General features: G+C 43.0%; 1 protein-coding gene across 2 annotated transcripts in view; it reads right to left on the minus strand.

Moving 5' to 3' along the window:
• The window catches only part of LOC135470328 (uncharacterized), an 81,022-nt gene extending 70,550 nt beyond the window's left edge, over positions 1–10,472 (minus strand). For both annotated transcript variants that reach the window (XM_064749194.1, XM_064749193.1), the window contains exon 1: positions 9,957–10,472. In XM_064749194.1, the coding sequence (XP_064605264.1) occupies positions 9,957–10,023 (67 nt within the window). In that variant the 5' untranslated portion in view covers positions 10,024–10,472. The remainder of the gene's footprint in view (positions 1–9,956) is intronic.
• Positions 10,473–20,697: the final 10,225 nt, after the last annotated feature.

Consider the following 20,697-nt stretch of genomic DNA (forward strand, 5'->3'; position numbering starts at 1 on the left):
AATATGGAAATGTGTGTAACTACATTGGAACGGTAGAAGAGAGAGTGGAGCTGCAGCCGTTGTAGTTCTGTTATACGACTCTGCCTCCATACAGATACGATTGAGACCTCACCATCAGGTCAATTGGCTAGTAAGGGTCGACAAGAGTCCTCCTCTTGAGAAGAATGGGGCTCTTTAAGGGGACAAATAAACTCCAAAGCCTTGGATGAATACAGGGCGCGGCGGTAAGCTGGCAGTGCCTTGTAGAACCCCTCGATAATCGTGATGTGTTGAGCAGAGCAGCCCCGAAGCTTGTCAGATTTAGGCAATTACAGATAAGCAATTTTATTAACCCGGAGCAGTGCCTCTCTAAACATGGCCCTAACAAGATTCCAAAAAAGTGAAAGTTCGCCGATAACAACCAAGCCTTAGCCACGGAACTTCGATTGGTCTATAGGTGACGAAATCTTGAAAGCTTATAGGCCGTGCAAAAGGCCTGGGAATTTGGGGTATTTTTATCGTTCACATTTCGTAATACTCTTGAACAGCGACTAATCTGGCCTGGAAAGATGATAGAATATTTAACACCTTGACACGGTATGATTCGGTCCTCTTCATAAACCATAAACCAAAGGTACAGAAATGAACTTAGGAGTCAACATGAATCTATTCTTCCAAGAGCTCGGTGTACTATCTGGTCTTCACGCATTATCACCTTAATGGCTTCCAATCAGACATTTGTATACCAGTTGTCAACCAAGATGGATGTTTCAGGTCGATAATCGCAAGGCCAAATCTCAAAACGTCGAATAACACATATTACAAAAGAACTAAGCAAGTATATAAAGTACGAAATTAGGAGGGAATTATGTAAAGACAAGTGGTGATGCTTATCACTCGTTTGAACATTCATTTGAAGCCATTTTTCATCTCGGAGACGTAAATGGTCGAGATTCGAACCCATGGGTAACTTGATGAAGCTAGCTGACGACTAATATTGGACCGGAGGCTCATAGAGCTACAGGGAGTTCTAGCGTTGAGCTAATATTCTCCTCCAATATTCCCCGCACCAAAGCCACGAGTGTATGGGCTACCTTGTTCTTACTGTGATGAATATGTATTACAGCTATAGCTTTCTATCAGGAAACACGGAAGGTTGACCCTTAAATCTATGACCGAAGCTCCGTGCCACTAGTGATTATACGCATTGACGTCAGTCATCACGTACCTTCATCAAGTCGGTGAAGCTGCGCTGTGTTTCGCCGAGTAGTGGTCGCTCGGCCACACAGCGCAATAAGGACACGGGTTGTGACATCATTACCGATGGCGAGAGACCCGGCTCTCCCAGCCTCGGCGTACGGCCCTTGTACGTTCATCAACATTCCACATAAAACAGCCCGGCGATAATTGCTTGTGCGCAATGATAGCGACGCAGGACGATAAATAAATCCAGCAAACAGATTGCGATTGGAAAGAAGAAGGGCGAACCTGTGTGGAAATATGTCACGCTGCTGGCTCAGCCACAATTTACACGTATCTTTTATTTGTGATCAGCCTAATAAGAATGCCATGTGCAAAAACGCTCTGAAGATAAATCGCCCAGACCGTGTTTGCACACAACACCACACTGTACATTATTAGGTCCATACCTCATTTACCTTGGCTTTATCAACACGGCACGCCGTACAGTGGGCTCTACAACAGCAACAGCTCGACTATCCATGGTAATTTTACATAGAATCCTAAGACGAAAAGCTTCTAGAACGTGAGCATACAGGAAAGTACTTCAGAACCATAATCTTGTTGAGAACGAGATTTCTAAAATTGCCATATTTAGACGTAAAGAGGGCTTAAGGCTGCCCAAAACTGGACACATCACCAACCTAACTGAAGCCATCTCGACCTGCCCGAACAATCAAAACCCGACGCTGAACATAAACGGTGGTAAAATACGTGCATATTGTGTTTTCCTAATGGACACAATATAAACCACTGGAGTCTGTAAGACGCTCTTTTCTCTCCCACGCCCAAAAATCTTCTGGACGAGTGTTTCATTCCTGGTCAAATTAGCCAGATTTTCACTTCATTTTAGTTGGCTGTAGTGGAAATTGATAGAAACCATTCAAGCGATCAGTTCCAAAACGAGGTCTTGATTAAAGACCGCAAGTAAATAAGCGTGATGGCGACCCTAGTTTTTCCAATCTGAGAGCACGAGTTCCATCTTCTATCGGCTGTCTTGTCTTTCTCTCTCTCTCCCCACTCGAATCTCCCCCAGCACTCTAACCGGTATATTATTGAGGGAGATTGATTCGCTTGTGGAAAAATCCCTCCCCACTCCTTCCTTGATCAACAAGACAAAACAGATAGCTCTACTAGAGAGCACAAGGTCAATGCCAACACCTCTATATTGCATTTCGGTGTCGATACTGACGCGAGAGGCTGGCGCCTGGCTATGAAGATTTATGGTCATTACAACCTGTTCTTACCCTCATTCACAGCGGGCACAGTTTAAGAATATTTACAGTTCAGCCAACCAAAGCAAAGGGACACCACTACAAACCAGAATATGGTAATTATATAGGAGACATACATGTCCTATGCAGTGTAGACAAAAATTATGCTATGTATATCAGATACACAATACCAAAAGGTTGCCCGTTATCGCATGGCGCATAGCAGCTAAAAGTCACTAGAGTGACGGTGAAGACAGTGTATCTCAAGCAGCTAAGATGGTCAAATTTGCATGTGTACTTATTTTAAGTTGTAGGCGGACTACGATGCTGTTGGGCATAGAGCACATTTTGTCCTTGACCCCTGCATTTTTTCTTAAAATATGCAGTCGTTTGTGTATTTCAAGCTCGTCCTTGCAAAACAGTTTTTAAGAAAAGGTGATAAAATGAGGAGCGTCGACTCAACAGCAAAAGTGAGTATTCTGCAAACCCCACTAAATTCTTGACCTGTTCACTGCAAGAAATAGGTTTGCACGGCAGCTGTTCAGATGTATGCAATGAAAATTGTTGCCAGAGTGCACTATATACCACACAATCTGCACTTCTGTGAACCCCAGCATACATATACAGCAATGCGGACTGAAGCATCGGGCTGTATAATGCGTTAATCCAGCCAAAGCCGGGTACAAATAATGGCTGCTTATGCTTAACGAGGGCCACGAGGCCTTGAGGATACCGTCAGTCCAGCTTCGGGAGACAGGTATAGGTAATATATGGCGGCTGTCTGTCGGTGAAACTTGGCCCGGTTTACCTGAAGGGTGCCCGGGTGGATAATAGATCGAGCCATAAACGAGGATGTTCCAAGCAGATAAATTATGATCAAGTGACAATAAATATCAATTATGGGCCGAGGCGATGCCGAAGTCTCAGTGCGGTGGTGGCGATGTTGTGAAAGTCACGGCGGTTCGTACTGAATTAGCCTTGGTGCGTTCCTCCATTACATTAGGAGGCAATATGTTACGTGTTGCAAACCATAAGTCAGGCGTAATAGTGCTCAAGATAATTGGATTGGGTCTGATCGGAGACTGTGCTCAGCTGATCCCCAACATGTGCATAGCAGACCGTGCCGCTCATGCCTATATACTCAAGCCAAGGTCGTTTGCAGACTGTAGACTACTTGGGTTCTCCCACGCCAGCTTTGGGTCATGGGCAAGCTAGGTTATAAGGATATATACTTCCCGTGGTCAGGCTGGTCACTGGGTCCAAATACGGACCCGCCATGACCTTGATGGACGTGGACGATTCAGGATCGATCCTTAGTGTTCTGATTCCCGTGGAGCATTGCACACCTTAGACTCTACCTGGGCCTTAGTGGCAACTTAAGCGAGACGGTCGGTTGGCTACAGCTCAGTGACATCGACAAAAGCGACCTGCGCAAGGACGAGTCCAACTCTAATGCACCGGCGCAGCGCGACATTACCCTGGGAAGGTTTAATCAAGCCCCCTGATCTCCTGTCCAAATAATACGCATTTCGATTTGTATTGGTAAGGCAAATGTTAGCTGATAGTTAGACCTAGGAGCCATCAGTTAACATGGCGGCACCTAAGCCAAGCACGATCTCCGAGAGCAGTTAAGATGCTTGGTTACTCCCGAATGGATTCTCCGCCATTCCATCTGTCTTTCATGTTAAATTCATCAACCGAGATAATAACAGTGTCCATGGCGCTTGGAGATTGACACACGGGCAGTCTGCTTGTAGCTATACGTGTAGCAATCGATGAACCGTGTAGAACGTTAGTGGAAATTTTCAGGGGTGTCGTCGAGGTTGCAGCTCGAGGGATGCGCCCAAAACACACATTTTGTAAGCCGAAAGAACAGAGAGAGGGAGCCCTCCAAAAAATCAGCTATTATCTAAGCCTCTATAATTCGGCTCGAGATTCGTTCCTTTGTGCTACTGGAGCACAATTCCCCAACACTAATGAAGGTGAAAAACTATTTCAGCGCACAATGTTTGCCAGAAAATAATCTTTGATCGTCTTGTGATGAAAGACGCCAAGTCCAGGTAGCCAGAGGCGGCCTATGCGCCGCAATTCCGCCCAATAATTTATTTTTCCGTCCAGCTTTGTGAGTATTAAAATTGACAAAATTCCCCACACCATATAACTAACAACTAAGGTGACATTCTCTGGGGAATACGACAGAAGTTTTTGTCAAAGATTCGCGGTATTAAGCGATTGAGCATGGTTCTGATTTAGGCGAACAGACCCCTCCTCGATGCACCTACTTTACACTGCGCGGTCCAGATTTTTTTTTTTTTGGTCTCACCGCTCGTGTGCTAGCTAGTCTCCCCGGGAACACTAGACTGTCAAGTCCTATCGTGATGACAGGTTTCACAGTTAACAGGCCTGGCGATGACCTCGGGACTGAGTTAACCCCGTTATGGTGCGGAGATGCGCTTGGGAAAGCTGTCTGTGAGGCTGGCACCTTGGAGGAACACTGGCGTCAGACTGACTTCCATGGTGTCTCCGGATTAGATCCCGAGGTGTAGTAATCAAATAACGCTTATGGATGATGAAAAAGCACTGCATGAAGGCATCAGCAGAACACACGTCTTATCTTCACAGGGATGAAACAAGTGGCAATTCGGATAATAGCGAGTTTCGTCGACAAGAAGCCTGATTCTTCACAGTTTAGCACTGATGACTCGAAAGTGACTCTGTGAGGATTCTACCTTACTTTAACCTTGTCTCACCTTGAATAAAAAGGTGAAGACAACGTCTAAGAAATTTCCGACATTGCTGAGATGTGAAATCATTTCCTCTCTTATACTAAGCGTAAAGTAAATGAGCCTTAAGTGTAGCCTTAAAATATCCGGTAGGATCAACATACCTTAAGAAATAATGGGCCACGCCATTTTTTAATTAATGCTTTAAACATCCCAGTACACCTACACAAGTGAAGTGTATCTTCAGGTAGCAACGTAATTTTGGCCTTGTTTTTTTCTAAGATTTACTTGTCAAAAACAAATGATATACACGTGGATAGATGCGTATCTGTCGATTAATCAATGATGCTTAGCAACACTATTTCAGCACAGAAAGCTAAGTTATACATCTTGTTTTAAAGTATATACACATATATGTACGATAGTAATGCTACTGTAGAGTACCACTGATTAGGAATTTAAATTTAACTGAACTTTTTACAAAACGTATGTTCCAATTCATGGGGAGTGCAATTAAAAGAAGAGCTTAATGATGTGTAGCAATATTGGATTGACAATAATACCTAAAATAAACTTCCCAATAAATCAGACAACTATATTAATGTATCGGTAACTTAATGCTGCCAGGCAACATTGGTTTTAGCGTTAATATCTAACATACACCTCCCAGTAAATCGAACACACAGTTGTAATGCAGCGGTATATGTTTCTAAATGCAGAGTACACGCTGCAGGCATAACCTTCCTCCGTGATCAGCCCCCAGCCTCTGACACCTGCGCAGTCCGCTATAAGTAATTGCCCTGCATGGATACTTGACACAACAGCCTCCTACTTGTTAATTTCACCCTCACCTTGTAGTAATTAACAATCTGGGTAATCAGCGTGTGCTGGCTCGCTTCGACCACCGGTGAAGATTAGATAAGGTCACTTGTAAACAGTCAGTAAACTTGTGAATATTCTCTGTCAAAAACGGGCACTGGCCCTAAGTACATGGCTGCTGCTTCAAGATGGTTGCCACACACAAAGCAAGACTGGAGAGGAAAACGGAGAGGAAGGGAGAGAGAGAGGAAAACTGAGGAAAGCAGGAAGGGGGAGCCTACCAAGCCTCCAATATCTCATCTTGCGTAGGCAGACAAAATCCAGCTTTTATCAATTTGATTAACACAGACGAGTGCATTATAATAAATCGGTGTTTGAAAATGTTTCTGCACATCCCATCTGTCGTCGGCAGCTGATGGGGCTGATGACGATATGGGGGAATTGCGGGTAGCAAGCTAAGATGCTGTCGGAGACAGTGTCATTGTTGATGCTAGTCGAAATAAAGAGATGCGAAAGCCAGGGTGTGGGACAGACGAGAGGACGACATTCGGGATTACAGTTTCGCCAGTCATCCCCTCTATACACTCGGCATGCCACGAGGACCACTTAACAGCTCCAGCACCAGCAACATTCATAAACAAAGCACGAAAAATCCCCATTAGATAATCCTCTGTTCCTACCCAATAACGATGCATGTTCGAACAAACAAAGATGACATCAGAGCACAATCTGTCAGCCTCATTGCCCTTAACCTATTTGCATGATGAGGACGAAACTACGATGACATCTGAGTTTAGTCGCCCAGCTGCTGAACTGATGCTGATAGAATCTTAGAGACCGAACGGAGATAGAGAAGGATGCGAAAGTAAGACATTTAACCATGGCCGATTCAACAAGGAAAAAAGACCATTTCAAATTCATAGACGCTTCAGAAAAATGGCTCTTCTGAATTGAATGAATGAATGATTATGTGGTGCCTTTCTTAAAACGGTGGTATACATATACTCAGCAAAAATATAACATTTTATATTGTTTTCTCTCAATATTAAGTAACGTGTTAAGTCAACGATTAGTATAGTAAGTATTCACAATTAATTCTAGCTTCAATTTCCACTTCATTTGGGCCACTTGATCTGAGGAAAACAATTTAATCGTAATAAAAATAAATAATTTGTGTGTGGAGGGAGGGGGGAGGGGGCATGTTTTAATATAGCATTTCGGTTTGTACATTTATATTTTTGTTGAGTGACGTACACTAACTATCATCGTGTATCCGGTCAAAAATAACCTTATATCCTTATATAAGAGCTTTATATCTACCATGTGGGATTGAGTTGCGCATGAACAACCTTTAGGTTCAACAAAAGGTAAAGTGTTTCAGGAAAATACATGCATAATTTCGCCGCTGTATCTTGAATTAACTATGAGTGTCCAGTTACGAATGACACTCTTGACCTGTGGCTCTAACAGGGCTAAGAGAGACGGACCCCTTGGGGCGGGGTTAACGCCCCTTCTCCACGGATACCTGTGCCCACAAACAACTGTTAATGACACTTTAAAGATTGCCATCTTTGGCATCATAAATCAGCCTATTACAGATAGAAAAGGCGGCTTAGGCTATGTATTGTCACTTCAATTTTGGCCCTTTTCAAGTATAGCCGAGAAAGTATAGCTGGGACCGTCTGTCCTCAGTCCCTGATTGAACGGGTCCTGCTCAGCTGACGGCCCCAGAAAGAGGTCCATTGTGGATAAATTGTAAAGAAAACAACTCGAAGCAACAAGAGTGAAATTAGACGGGGGCGCTGGTGTAATTGCCTAGTGGTCAACCGACCCTGAGATGCGGAGGTTGGGAAAGGAGAGGGTGGGGATTAGGTACAACTCTTAGTACACTGCCGGTGATATAGCTACCATCTGACTTCCCGGGGAGTAACAGGCTCTGAACCCACAAATGTGAGATGCCCATCAGTAAGGCCAGATGCTAGGCAAGTCAGAATTCCGTACACCGGGCAAAGGATAGCCGCGTTGAATGGAACTGTCTATAGAAATGCCCAATTCGAAAGGCATGTAGTGATGTGATAATACTGCGACCTGGTTAAGAAAGACTTTTCGACAGGCACGACCCACAAATTCGGCATTTTTTAATTTCTGGAGGGAAAACAGAAGCATCCCTTCACAACGCGTGACAAACTGGTCATTTTGGGGCAACTGCTCTCAGCCTAAGGAACAATCACCCGTTAGAAGTCGTGTTTACTATGAAAACGATTCGATTACCAACTGTTATTGTACATGGGACCAGGGCGATGGATTGGAAGGTCCCCTCCACCCGTGCCAGGGCTCACACGCTGTAAGGTCAAAATGGGGAGCTGTTCTGTTCGCGGCTAACCTCGCCTTAACACTGACATTCAGCTGAAATACGCAACAACCCCATTAACACCTAAGCTAGGCATCGTAGGGGTATTCCCTTAGATTTCCATACCAAATCGAAAACGCACATATTGACATAGTCATCTCTCTACTCTCTCTCGCATTCCAGTCCATTTACCCCTGATGTGTGTTAAGTGCGCGGTCGTCAGAGCTGGCTGTGTCCGTTTTGACCACTGCTGAGCTGATATTTCCTAGTCACTATACGGGCCGCTGAACAGTTGAAATGTCATTTCGTGATGACCCATGCCCCGTTAGTTAGGCGCAAGGGGAACGCAAACATTTCATGCATATTAGGAAGTATGACTGGAGTCAGTGGGAAATGTCTTAAATTTAACGAGTGTAGCGCCAGGATGTAGCCTCATTCTGGGGAGTAGGGCCTTTACACCGGTGCCAAGTCTCATTTAGGGGCCAAGTTAGTCAAGGAGCCTTTGACCTTGCCTACTGTGTCTACAGTCAACAAGACCCAAAGCATGCAATCGAACCAAGAAGTGTGTGTTTGCTTTTGCTGAAGTCCGTGTTGTGTTTAAGGGGAAAGTGGTTGAATTAGGACAAGCGTCTGGTCGTTCCACTGCTTTTGTCTAGATCACATCTTGCAGTTTGTCCTAAACCTCCACCCTCCCTATTTACAGCAGGACAGTCGCGGGTGATGAGACGACCTAATGGGCAGGAGTCAGTAGGGGGATTTCGGATAAACCCTTAGCAAAGCCGCTCCACGAACATGCTTCCAGCTAAACAGATGAGCGAGTCATTAGAGACAAAAAACAAGCGCCGGACCCTCGCCGCGACCCCGGCCATTGTCTCAGAATTCTCTCAACGACAAGACATCGTCTAATTCCGCTCCGTAACTGGGATAATGTGTGTCACAGGGCCCCCTAGATATTGACAGAGCAGCGTCATAATAGGCAGTCATTTTGACGGGATGACACTGCCTCCGAAACACATCCCCTCAAGTCTGCTGCAATAAAGAGGCGCATATGTTGCCAACCTCTTAGCCCTACCCACTCTAGCCACGTTCTATTACATTAGATGTCAATACCAACTAAGAAAGACATCATACGCTCTCATAGCACCACGTACAGCATCGTATTACTGGAATCGCACAATACCGATGTTGTGATATGAAATCTGCTTAGTACAATAAAACATCGCCATATCTTTTAAAAAAATAAGTATGTTACCGTTAGTATGTATATATAAGTAAACACACATCAAAATCGCTGTACGTGTATATATCGGCTGAGGTCAACTGGCTTGATTCTTATGCGATTTTGTTTTCTATCCCCGCCAAACAACCAATACATGATAAATGCATTACGCATACAACATGAAACAGCACTAAACGTTGGGACCAAATAACATCTGTAAACATATACATATATATCTACATACAAGTGTGGAAAGCCCACAGAAAGCATTAAATAAAGGATTGCATTTAAGCATACCAAATTCGTATATGATTTACCAAGGCATCAGCTTGTTGGGAGCCATGCATTTCGACGGAGTAAGAAATGATAACACTTAAAGAGTAATTGAGAGACATAAGTTAAGTAGCACTTACCCATTACAAAGTAAACAGTGTCCAGCAGAACCAGGGCTATCGGCCATCTACTCCTGGCGTATTCCATATTTACTTGGCACTGAATTAGACAAACTTAGATATCGTTGAGACGAGGTGGCCACCTTTTACATGTCAGTAACGGGCATTCTGTCACCTTTGCTTGCGAACAGGACCGGCTAATTCAATAGGGCCGATTACAAGCGGATTTCTGTTGAGACTGAAAGGCCTGTCTGATAAGGTTGACAATGCGCGAGGCCTGGAGAATGGCGATGTGTGCCCCTGAACAGTGCTGGGGAGCCTAGACACTACAGAGCCGGGCCGAGAAAGGCCGAGTTGTAAACCACCGAGACTGAAGGGGGGACCGAGAAACAAAACCTCCCACTGACCCTGCTCGACAACAGCTTATATATCAGCTACCGGTAGAAAGTCGGTAAAACAGGAACGCTGAAACACACTGGTTTAAAAATCTCTCTTCGCTTGTCCGCTGTTATTAGCGTCAGGCTCCGGCGAACAATCCCGTGTAATGCTCGCGGCACGGTGACATGCGAGCCACTGGCTTACCGTTCAATAATGAACAGATAGCCGGGAATAAGCTCGCTAGCGCTGGAGTAGTGAGAGCGGGGAAGTCGTCCGACACTGCGCGCCGATTGGCGGAGAACAGCCAGACCCATTCGGCATAAGCTCCCAGATCCTCGCTGTCAATACAACCCCAGCAGTCATAAGTTATGAATCACGCGGAGCGGCAGGAGCTTGGGAAGACTTGGCCCCCCATTGGAGAGGGGGTTGTTCGAGTGGGAAGAACGTAAGATAAACCGCGCGCACTACCACTCTACTACACACGTGAAAGGAGAGAAATACGACCTGCGCTATTGCGTTCGCGTGAAATACGTTGACGGGCGATGTCCATCCGGTGACAAATGTAGACAGACATCTTCCCCCAAAAGGACGTCCTTCAAAAGCGAATGTTTAGGAATGAAAAAAAAACGGTCGCTGTGAGATGACACGGTAGTAGCTAGGTCCTCTTTCCTTTACACCGCTCCTTAATTGAAAAGTGAAAGACGATGTCCAGCGTCCATTGTTCTCGGTCGCGCACTGATATCAGATGACGTAATGGAGGTGGACAACGGCGGGATTTGTCCGACACGACTGAATGACAGGAATCCGATGTAATTGTCCCTCTCAATCAACACTGGCTAATAAACTAAAGTCAGGCAAGACTGATGTCGTCTGACCTAGCCTATTTCACCGAGGAATCGCGGGTTTGAAGAGAGATGACACCAGTGGAGATGTCTTGGGCCCTGGTCTGGACTGAGCCTTTGTTGCTAAACCTTCGGGCCATTCAACCCTTTTCTGTCTCACACGGCTAAGACTTGCTCTTTGTGTCTGCAAATCTGACGGATTTCTTTCTCGATCAAATAAGATCTGCGCTTAATAACTGCGACAATCACACTGATACGCTCCCCTTCTCTCGCCGCTATGATTTATGATTCGCTGCCTTTTTTATTGCTTTATTTATTTTCGCTGGTTCTTTGTTGTATGATTGACATTACGGGAATTACTGTCATCTCATACACCTACAGTCTGCAAGACCACAACAATTGGTTTGACTAAGATCCAAAAATTCACATCATTTATTACGCGTATATGACAAGTTCTTTTTGGAGTTTTTATTGATTTATATATCGGTTTACATTTTTGGTTGACTTATACTGTCACGACACATATCTATGTGTACGATGATCAAGCGCAATAATGGCTTGGGTTGTCGTCTGAGTCCAGTGTAGCCGCGTGAACTCAAAACTTAATCTTTTAAGTTTAATAGAAAGTTTGTTGTCTGAATGATGTAAGAATGTATTGTGCTATTGCAGCAGATCGTTCTGTTAAATATAACACACATATTCTATTAATTCTACATAAAGATTATATTGGACTAAGATATCATATTGAATATGACAGAATATTTTGTGATAATAACAGAATACAGTCCAGCATCACTCAGACAACAGACTTTCTGTTAAATTGATAGGTTAATTTTTGGAGTATATAGTCATAATAAGTCTAAATTAAATACCTAATCGGTTATCGTTCATTAAATAGTCAAGCTGTTTCGTTCTTATATTGGCCTTCAAAGTATTTATTTATTTATCTCACTGGGCTTCAACAACGTGTACAATCTAACCAAGTGCGCCATCCTCAGTCGTGGGGATATTTTAAGCACGCAGTTTAAGCATGCTCACAATGCATGATCAATGCTCCAGAGCATAAATGAAAGCCTATTCATAAAATCATCATCATCGTGATTTTAACGACTTTTAAAAAAACCTGCGGACGTAGCTGTAAGCCATTTTCACTCATTCACCCAATCAAATCCCCGGCATATATACAAACGTACACGAATGAATATAATATTTGATATCAGTATATATAGGTATACATTTACCAATAAAGGCATTCGTATTTTACCATTTCTGTATTTTTTGATGTCTCTATCCGAGCGCAGAAACCTGCGTGTGGTCTTGGATTTCCTCCGAGCTCCGCCCGGTTTCCTCTCACCATAATACATGCCGCTCTCGTATAAGGGAAATATTCTTGAGTAGGGCGTAAAACATCAAACAAATAAATAAATGAAGTATCCGAGCCACTTAGTGATGCCATCTTTACAGTTGAACGTTTTTACACACTGCTATATAACTGGCCAGAAGCCTTCCTGTCTGTATGCTTTATACTTGTTCATGCCTAAATACAGTTATTGCACATTGTTTCCCACGGAGCCTCGGTCATGCGGACTAATATCATTCAGCCGAGCATGTCTGTAATGATTTTGATGTGGGAAAACGAAGGCCGATATGGTGGTTTGGATTAATCAAGGCCACCTCGGCGATTATGGAGTTAAAATCCCAAACAAGTCCGTGCAGGTAAAAGGCGTGAAATATTACCGGCTAGTGAATGCTCGGGTCATCGATCGAGTGAATTGAACAGCTAGTCTGGCCAGTGAGAAAGGATTAGTAAATAAGTCTCTTGGTCCGGATTATTGATTAAGGTAATCCCATTATGTGTAGAATGTGAGAATACACGCGGCACAAGTTGGGCAACGTACGAGAATATATATATAGTGCTAACTGGGCAATGGGCCAAGACTTGCAAGCTGTTATGTAAGTTATTGGCGTATGCTGCTCGTCAGTTGGCAATAAATACCGAAATTTGTAATAAGCTGTGTAAAACTCTGACGACACAACAGCCTGACTTTCTGGCTACATGACTGACTGACTAGCCAAAGCACACACAATTTAGATGGCAAAACGCATACAGATATGTACGTAAACATCACCTACAGGTGCATAAAATGTCAAATAAAGAGCCTCTATAAAACTCTGGAGCTTTGGGAAAACTTTAGTGCTCTTGTCATTATATTGCAATGTATGCATGTACTGTTCTCAACTCTGACGCCACGCGAAGTCAAACAACCAGTCCGTCTACTTTAAGGAAACAAGATCCAGTCTCTGTTGCACCCTTTGAAATCTACTCTCATTTTCACGTAAAACATTATTCCTGTCTAACCCCACCCCAGTGCCCATAATTTCCCAAAACACTCATGGAAAAAAAGAGGGTGGTGTGTTTACCAGACTCATGCTTGACGTGCCATCTGTTGGTCTCTGCATGGAGTAAGAGACGGCCACTTTGTACCCGCTGCGCAATCCTCTGCCAGTCATATATATATACATCTCCATCCAGGGGGAGTCGAAGGAATTACACCGCGGGAAGCAAGAACGTTTGGAAAATGTTCTCCGGGGCTAATGTTGGATAATATAATTACAAAGCTTACAAATTATAAAAAAGCAGACGCCCCCCCCCCCTCCCAAGGCTTTCCATTTCAGTATAATAGAAGGTGATTTTGATCACCTTACTGGAAGGAAGTCAGATGGCGCGGCAGGAGCGGGGGTGGCGGTCTGTTGGGGCAGGTATGCAAGTTTTCAACATATCCTGTACGTCTGCTTGCTTTAGTCATAACTGTTTCATGTGCTGAAGAAAGATTAAAGTAAATGTTCAAATTTATTGTGAGATGACTCATATACCAGATTTATTTTTTTCGGTACCGAATACATATACACTGGGATATTGCTTAATTCCGTTTTACCGTAAATAAGACAGCTATAGCGATTAATAGTGCGAAAATAGTTTACAAGCGCTTACAGCCAAGATACTTCATGGATTATGCTGTTTTGTATAATTCATTATAAAATGAATAAATAACTCATCGTCGAGATTCGTTTAACCTTTTCACCCATATCAGCTCAAATATATCAAACTTACATGAAGCTAAATGAGAAAAACAATGATGCTGTTATAAAATAAAAAGTTCGCGCGCGTGTGATACACCGCTTAAATACATCCGTACATGTCCCGCTCCTCTGTCCGTCCGGTTGTCCGGGCTAACTGGATTGATGGAATGATGCTGTTGAAGTTGAGGTAAGGACTTCAGACAGCGAGGCGAGCCATCTGCACCGTCACCGCCCTAGAAACCTTATGATATGACAAACGCCATCAATCACATTCCCCAAGAATCGGGAGCAAGCCCTGATGCTGGATTGGATGAGCTCGCCAGTCATCGGGAGTGGTTAAAGACACAATGAAACAGTAGAAGCCTTTCGACGTCGAAGTAAAAAGAAATTGTGGGAACAATGTATTCTGCTGTAATTCATCAGAAGGATCTCGGTAATTTTAAACAGCCGTTCAGGAAGCCATACTCGTTGAAACACGTAGTGTTTTGGCGGATCCGGTATAGATTTATGTAATTGTGGAGAGAGTGATATTTTTTGGCTACAATTTACAATGCTCGTATTACAACTGGATTAGCCGAAAGGCACTATTACAATAACTGTTAACTGTTTCTCGAGGTATATACGCTTGTTTATGGCTTGTCTTTGTGCGCAACTCCTTTTCCAATTTTACTTTCCCCATTCTTTACGTATACCTTCTCCTACCCAGTAATTTTTCTTACACGGAATTGCCTGTTGTTGCAAGGGAAGTTCTAAACGGTATGGCCTGCTGACAGGACCTCTCAACTGCAGCACACCAGTTCCACCAACTGTTTACACTAGCTCTGTGCGGCAGTGAACCTCCGCCAATCCATCTCACTCTGCGCAACCGGTATCCGTGTCCCGAGGCTTGCGCAATGCACAGCATCCGCTCTTATTTACTTATACATATACCATTTCAGTTCGTCTCACAACCATGGACATCACCCATTCGGAAAACAGAATTATAGTGCGAAATCCCATTAACGTAGAAAGGCCCCGTCCCATGTGACATAAAGGAATTACTTCGCAAAAGTAGATCTCGTTAAAACTCTGTCAATACACCAACAAAAGTAAACAGGTTAAAATGTGATCCGAGTAAGTCTGTATTGAAAGTTGTTTTGCACACAGGCGTCACAGTAAACAACGTGCGCTTATAGAACAAGATTAGGTCGCATTTGAATAACGTTTGCAACATATTATTTCACAACGTTTCCGTTACACTATTTATAATTCGGTAAAATATAGGCTCTTAACAGCTATTTTGAAATGTATACTATTAACGGCTGTGTGAAATTTGTGCTGTTCACGTTCCAGCTTACATACATTACAGTAACAGCCCTTGGAGCCAAACACCGCGCATGTCCGTATTACACGTTCAGTACACGTACAGACGTGCATAGCGTTTGTGCTGTTTGTAATAAATAAGGCATTATATTATATAGTTATATTAAAAGAGATAAAGCCTTGGTGCTAAAAATGAGTCCCATGTTTTTCGCATCAAAAAGATAGGAAGGTTTTACAATAATTTATGCAAATGTATGTGCCTCGAGAAACGCTCGGGTCTTACAGTTTTTATTTCTCACAATATTTTGAATAACCACCATGAAATCAAATAGTGGGCAATGGTTCCCATGATACGACTAGCAATTACATGAGTCCAGATAGTGTGCAACGCTTCCAGTACTTGAATGCTCAATATGAGTTCAGATGGTGTGTAATGGTCCCAGTAATGTGAATACTCAGCATGGGCTCAGACAGTGTGCAAAGGTTCCAATAATTTGAATAGGCCCACGTTTTACCGTTTCAGATAGTGTGTAATGGTTCTTGTAACGTGAATATTCAGCAAGAGTTCAGACAATGTGCAAAGGTTTCAATAGTTTGAATACGACTTGTATTAATATTGGTGTAATACTGAAAAACACGCCCATTTCTGAACGCACGACAATGAAATCACAGTAGCGGGTTTCAGAGGTTTCGATTTCACAGTATATAGGCTAGAGACAACCGAATGACAAAAAGGCTAGACACAAATCACCTCATGCCGAGCAATTTGCGGATGGTCGTGGGTTTCCCTTGGACTCTGCCCAGTTTCCTCTCACCATAATTCTGGCCGGCGTCGTATAAATGAAATATTCTTGAGTTCGGCAAATCTGTAGTTTAAAGCCCTTTTTACGCCCAAAGAAGAAAGTTGAGAATTTTTTGTGTACTTTGATACGTCGTGTTGCCTCATACACTCCGTATTAAAAAATGAAAACCAAGCGTTTCGCGTATCCTTCAAGATCAGAATGTGTAAGGAATGCACATCTAGGTGTCTGTGCTGAGTATACTCAGTATTGATTTTACAAACTTGTAGACAGCTCTTTTTTTTTGCGAACTAACGCGAAGACCAATAGAACCTAAATCAGAGAAAGAAGAAAAAAAAAACGTAACCCAAATTAACGTATAAAACGTCGGGTGACCAAAGTGCAATAGTGCAGCTCAGACAATACATCAAATTAGCTTTTGTCAAATTTGCCGAAGTAAACCCATCTGATGAATCCTTGTTGATGGCAAATATCTGCGGTTCCCCCTCCTTCGAGCTCAGAACAGTTTGATAGATGTGTCAGCCAAACTAATTGACCCCTAATTTCACGCCTTGACTCCAGTGTCACTGTGGGATTAACTAGTATGCCGGGGCCTAACGCATCACATCTACACACGTACGTATCAGCCATATTAGGGCTTCACGTCCTGAGGCAAGCGCGCGGCTTCAACGCGCCACAACAAAGCCGGCAGAGTACTGATACGTGTAAAATACCGCACCATAAACAAGGCATGATAGCGGACGGCGGAAGGACCCAGCCGCATGGCTTTCTCCCCGACCCTGCCGATCCCCTCTCTCTCAGGCAGCCAGGCCTAAAAGGCTCATCCATCACACGGCAAATTACTCTTTGAAAATTTGTAGGTTTTCTGTTACACGCCGTCCAGGGTGTTGTTTTTCAGACCGCTGGATTACACGGTTTGTTCAGAGCAGCATGGTATGTCCGATCGAATGGCGGTTTCTATCTGATACAAAATGCCCTTATTTTCGGTATCCCATCGTCGTTTACCCGTCGCCGATCTCTTTCGCCTGCCAAGTTCCAGTGGATGAGTTATAAATATTGATGTTTCCCCGGTTACCCCAGACTATCTTTGGCAATTTGTCTATTTCAGTATACGGCCGCTACTAAGAGAAGTGATGTCGTGCTTTTTTCATTATAGATATATCTAGACTTATTGTGGCGGTTGGTCAAATACCCATTTGTTTAAAACTTCAAATCGACGTTTATACACGCGCCTGTCGTGTTTGGAAAAAATCGATAGGATTCTGTGAAACGTAAAAAAAAAATAATCTCAGCCTATCAGTATCAATGGTGGAATTCATATGTATACACCTGCAAGCAAATTCATCAAATGACTGAGACTCTGATTGAAGGAATGGCTGGTTAGTGTCATGATAACGGCGATGCCTATACTGGCGATGCCTATACTTGTCTACAAGGGAGGTGCCTATAATCGCGATGCCTATACTCGCGATACCTACACTCGCGATGCCTATACTCGCCTATAGCGGCGATGCCTATACCTTCCTATATAGGACAGTGTATAATTCGCGAAGTGGCGAATCTTTTCCAAAATTACAGTGAACTGGTTAACCTGTAATAACCTATTTAGACTGTTTGAACACATTTTTGTTTTAAACGACAAATTGTGTTATTCATGGCATGTATTTAAATTAAAAACTCAATCCATGCATATAAATTTAATCTGGGAACAGACCTTTCCGGCTCTAATATAGAACTTTACACATCATTTGTATTATGCAGTTGGATATGTAAAATTCTATCACAAACTATACAGGTATGTCGTAAGTTTGTAGTGAACCTGTCCAACATCTCTAGTCAAGTATATATAGAGCTAATATCGGTATATCGTATTGTGTATGCAGTGGCATACACTACAGAGATCGTAATATGTATGTAATATGTTTTGTACACATGGCAAAACAGAGAGACGTGACATTGTGCAAAATGAGAGCCAGTATACACGCATATATAAATTATAGAAATACCTTGTTGCGATTTCTACATACCTGTGATATAATGCGACAGGTGTTAACTGTATCTGAGAAAAAGATTAGCTTGTAACTTTCTTAAATATAAACGTAAAATTTGTCACATATTCTGTTAACCTGTTGTAATTTAATTTTAAAGTTTCTTGTGTACAGTTTAAGTAAGACTATAATACATATATGCTCAGCCAGAATTCAAAACCAGATGCTGGTTTAATAATTATTGTATATAATGGACCTTCCCTTATACTGGCGAAAAATGCCAGCCCTAAACATAACAGTGCAGTATCAGCGAGTTCATTCTTGTAAAGGCCTACACTTTTTTTCTACTTCTTTTTTTCTCACCTTTTCTGTTTGTTTTCTGCAAGAAGTGCGAAACGCACACTCAAGTATGTAAAATATAGTCCCTGATTGATCGAAAAAATGTAATCATGAACCCTCTAGGAAAAGCAGATGGTTCATCTTCTGTAAAATAATCTTGAAAATGTTCATTTATACTTTGTGGATTTGCTTTCCCAGTGGGAGATGGATCAAACGATCAGGCCTTTGCTAGTTCAGTCATCTCTTTGTTATCGTCGACAGCTAGCCTCAGGCCAGTTGCTGGAGTCCCCGGCCTATCCTCAGAACAGCGGTTCAGCTTTTAGATGCCCTTGGGCACCAGACCGCCAGTCTGCAGTACCATGGTGGTGACATGGGTTAGGGTTTTTTCCGTATGAGATGAAAACTAAATGATTGAATATTGCAATAAACGATATGGATGCTGTTACACAGGGGATTTATTGATTCAAATGAGGAGATATGCCTCCCTCATTAACGTAAAATTTATATAACTCCCTAGACTGTTGACATGAACATGGGCCAACTGCGGCCGAATTTAGAGGTAAGTCCTGGTAGACAATAGTTGATGTAGGCGAAGCACGCAAATGTCAGACAGATTGTGAATTCAACAGGGTCTATTCACGAGAACTCATCCAGTTTTTACCTAGCTTTCCTGCTTTCCTTTCTTTTGAAGTGCTACTAGCCCAGGGGCAAAATCCCCTCCGCGCAGACGCACACAGCTTCTCTCGCTGTTTTCCCGTTCAGACAGTATATCATGTAGCCATCACCGCTGGGGAAATGGCGCCACAAGTCCTCCGTGTCCAACAGTTTGTTGTCCATCTCCTGTTGACGCACACCCTGGCGCGCGCAGGTAAAATTCCGAGATGACTAAGCTGCCTTAACAAACAGACTTGACAATCCTCACGCGACACTCTGCACGTGATTAATGATCTGTTGGCGCGCACGCTCCTTACTCAATCCGTTAACCCGCTGCTGTGATTAAAGGCCTACCTTATTAGCGAGGCGGGGGGCAACGACAACAACGGTGATATAGCCTGGTTCTATATTACAAGTCCTTTTCTTCTGACCAGGCGCCCGGTAACTACACACGAGGCTATACCTTCTCAAGCTCCCTTGACTACCTGCTCTTTCATATGAAAGTCCAATATATTCATTATTTACCTGGTCCCCCACTTTCAAAGGTAAATAGGAATAGCAACTATTATGACACGCACTGATGTTACTGTCGGAGTCTGAAAAACTAAGACGCTTGCAGCGTTAACCTATACAATTCAGCCGATGAACTGAATAAAGGTTTTGATGTGTGCATTCCCGTTCCGAGTTTTGAGCATCCAACTGCCATAGGCAATAGCGGTATCTGATGATCTTTACATGGTGCAGCAGCTTTCCAACTGTATTGCTCTGCAAAAAAAATAATCTGTTAAATTTAACAGAAAGTCTGTTGTCTACATGAAGCTAGAATGTATTCTCTTCTGGCACGCAGCAGAATAATCTGTTATTGCAGATGATTACTGTTATATAGAGCACACGTGTTCTATTCATAAAGATATATACTAACAGGATATGACATTGAATATGACACAGTAATACGTTGTAATAACAGAATGTATTATCAATCAACGGGCTTTCTGTTAAAAATGAAAAGATTTTTTCGTCGTGGGCTGTTAACTGTGCCGTTTTTTCTGAAAACAAATAAAACCTTAAACATTGTGCCGTAAACAGGAGCATCAATAAATGAACAACGTTTATTAACGGTTGATTTTTGATGGCCATCATCGGATGTTGTTAACGCTGTGATCCATGACGGTTAAATCGACATGAGTTCACGTTCACATGGAACACGAAAACATTGAAACCACTAATCAAGTATACCATCAATATTAACCGCATGGTAAGATCAGTTAAGAACTTCAGATACTATTTTAATCCGTTATTACCGGATGGGCACTTTCCAGATTTTGAGAATTTATACAACGTCGTATAAACAAACTGGCGTCCTGTTGACGTGACAGAT

The sequence above is a fragment of the Liolophura sinensis genome, chromosome 7 (genome assembly GCF_032854445.1).
Source record: "Liolophura sinensis isolate JHLJ2023 chromosome 7, CUHK_Ljap_v2, whole genome shotgun sequence".
NCBI lineage: Eukaryota > Metazoa > Mollusca > Polyplacophora > Chitonida > Chitonidae > Liolophura > Liolophura sinensis.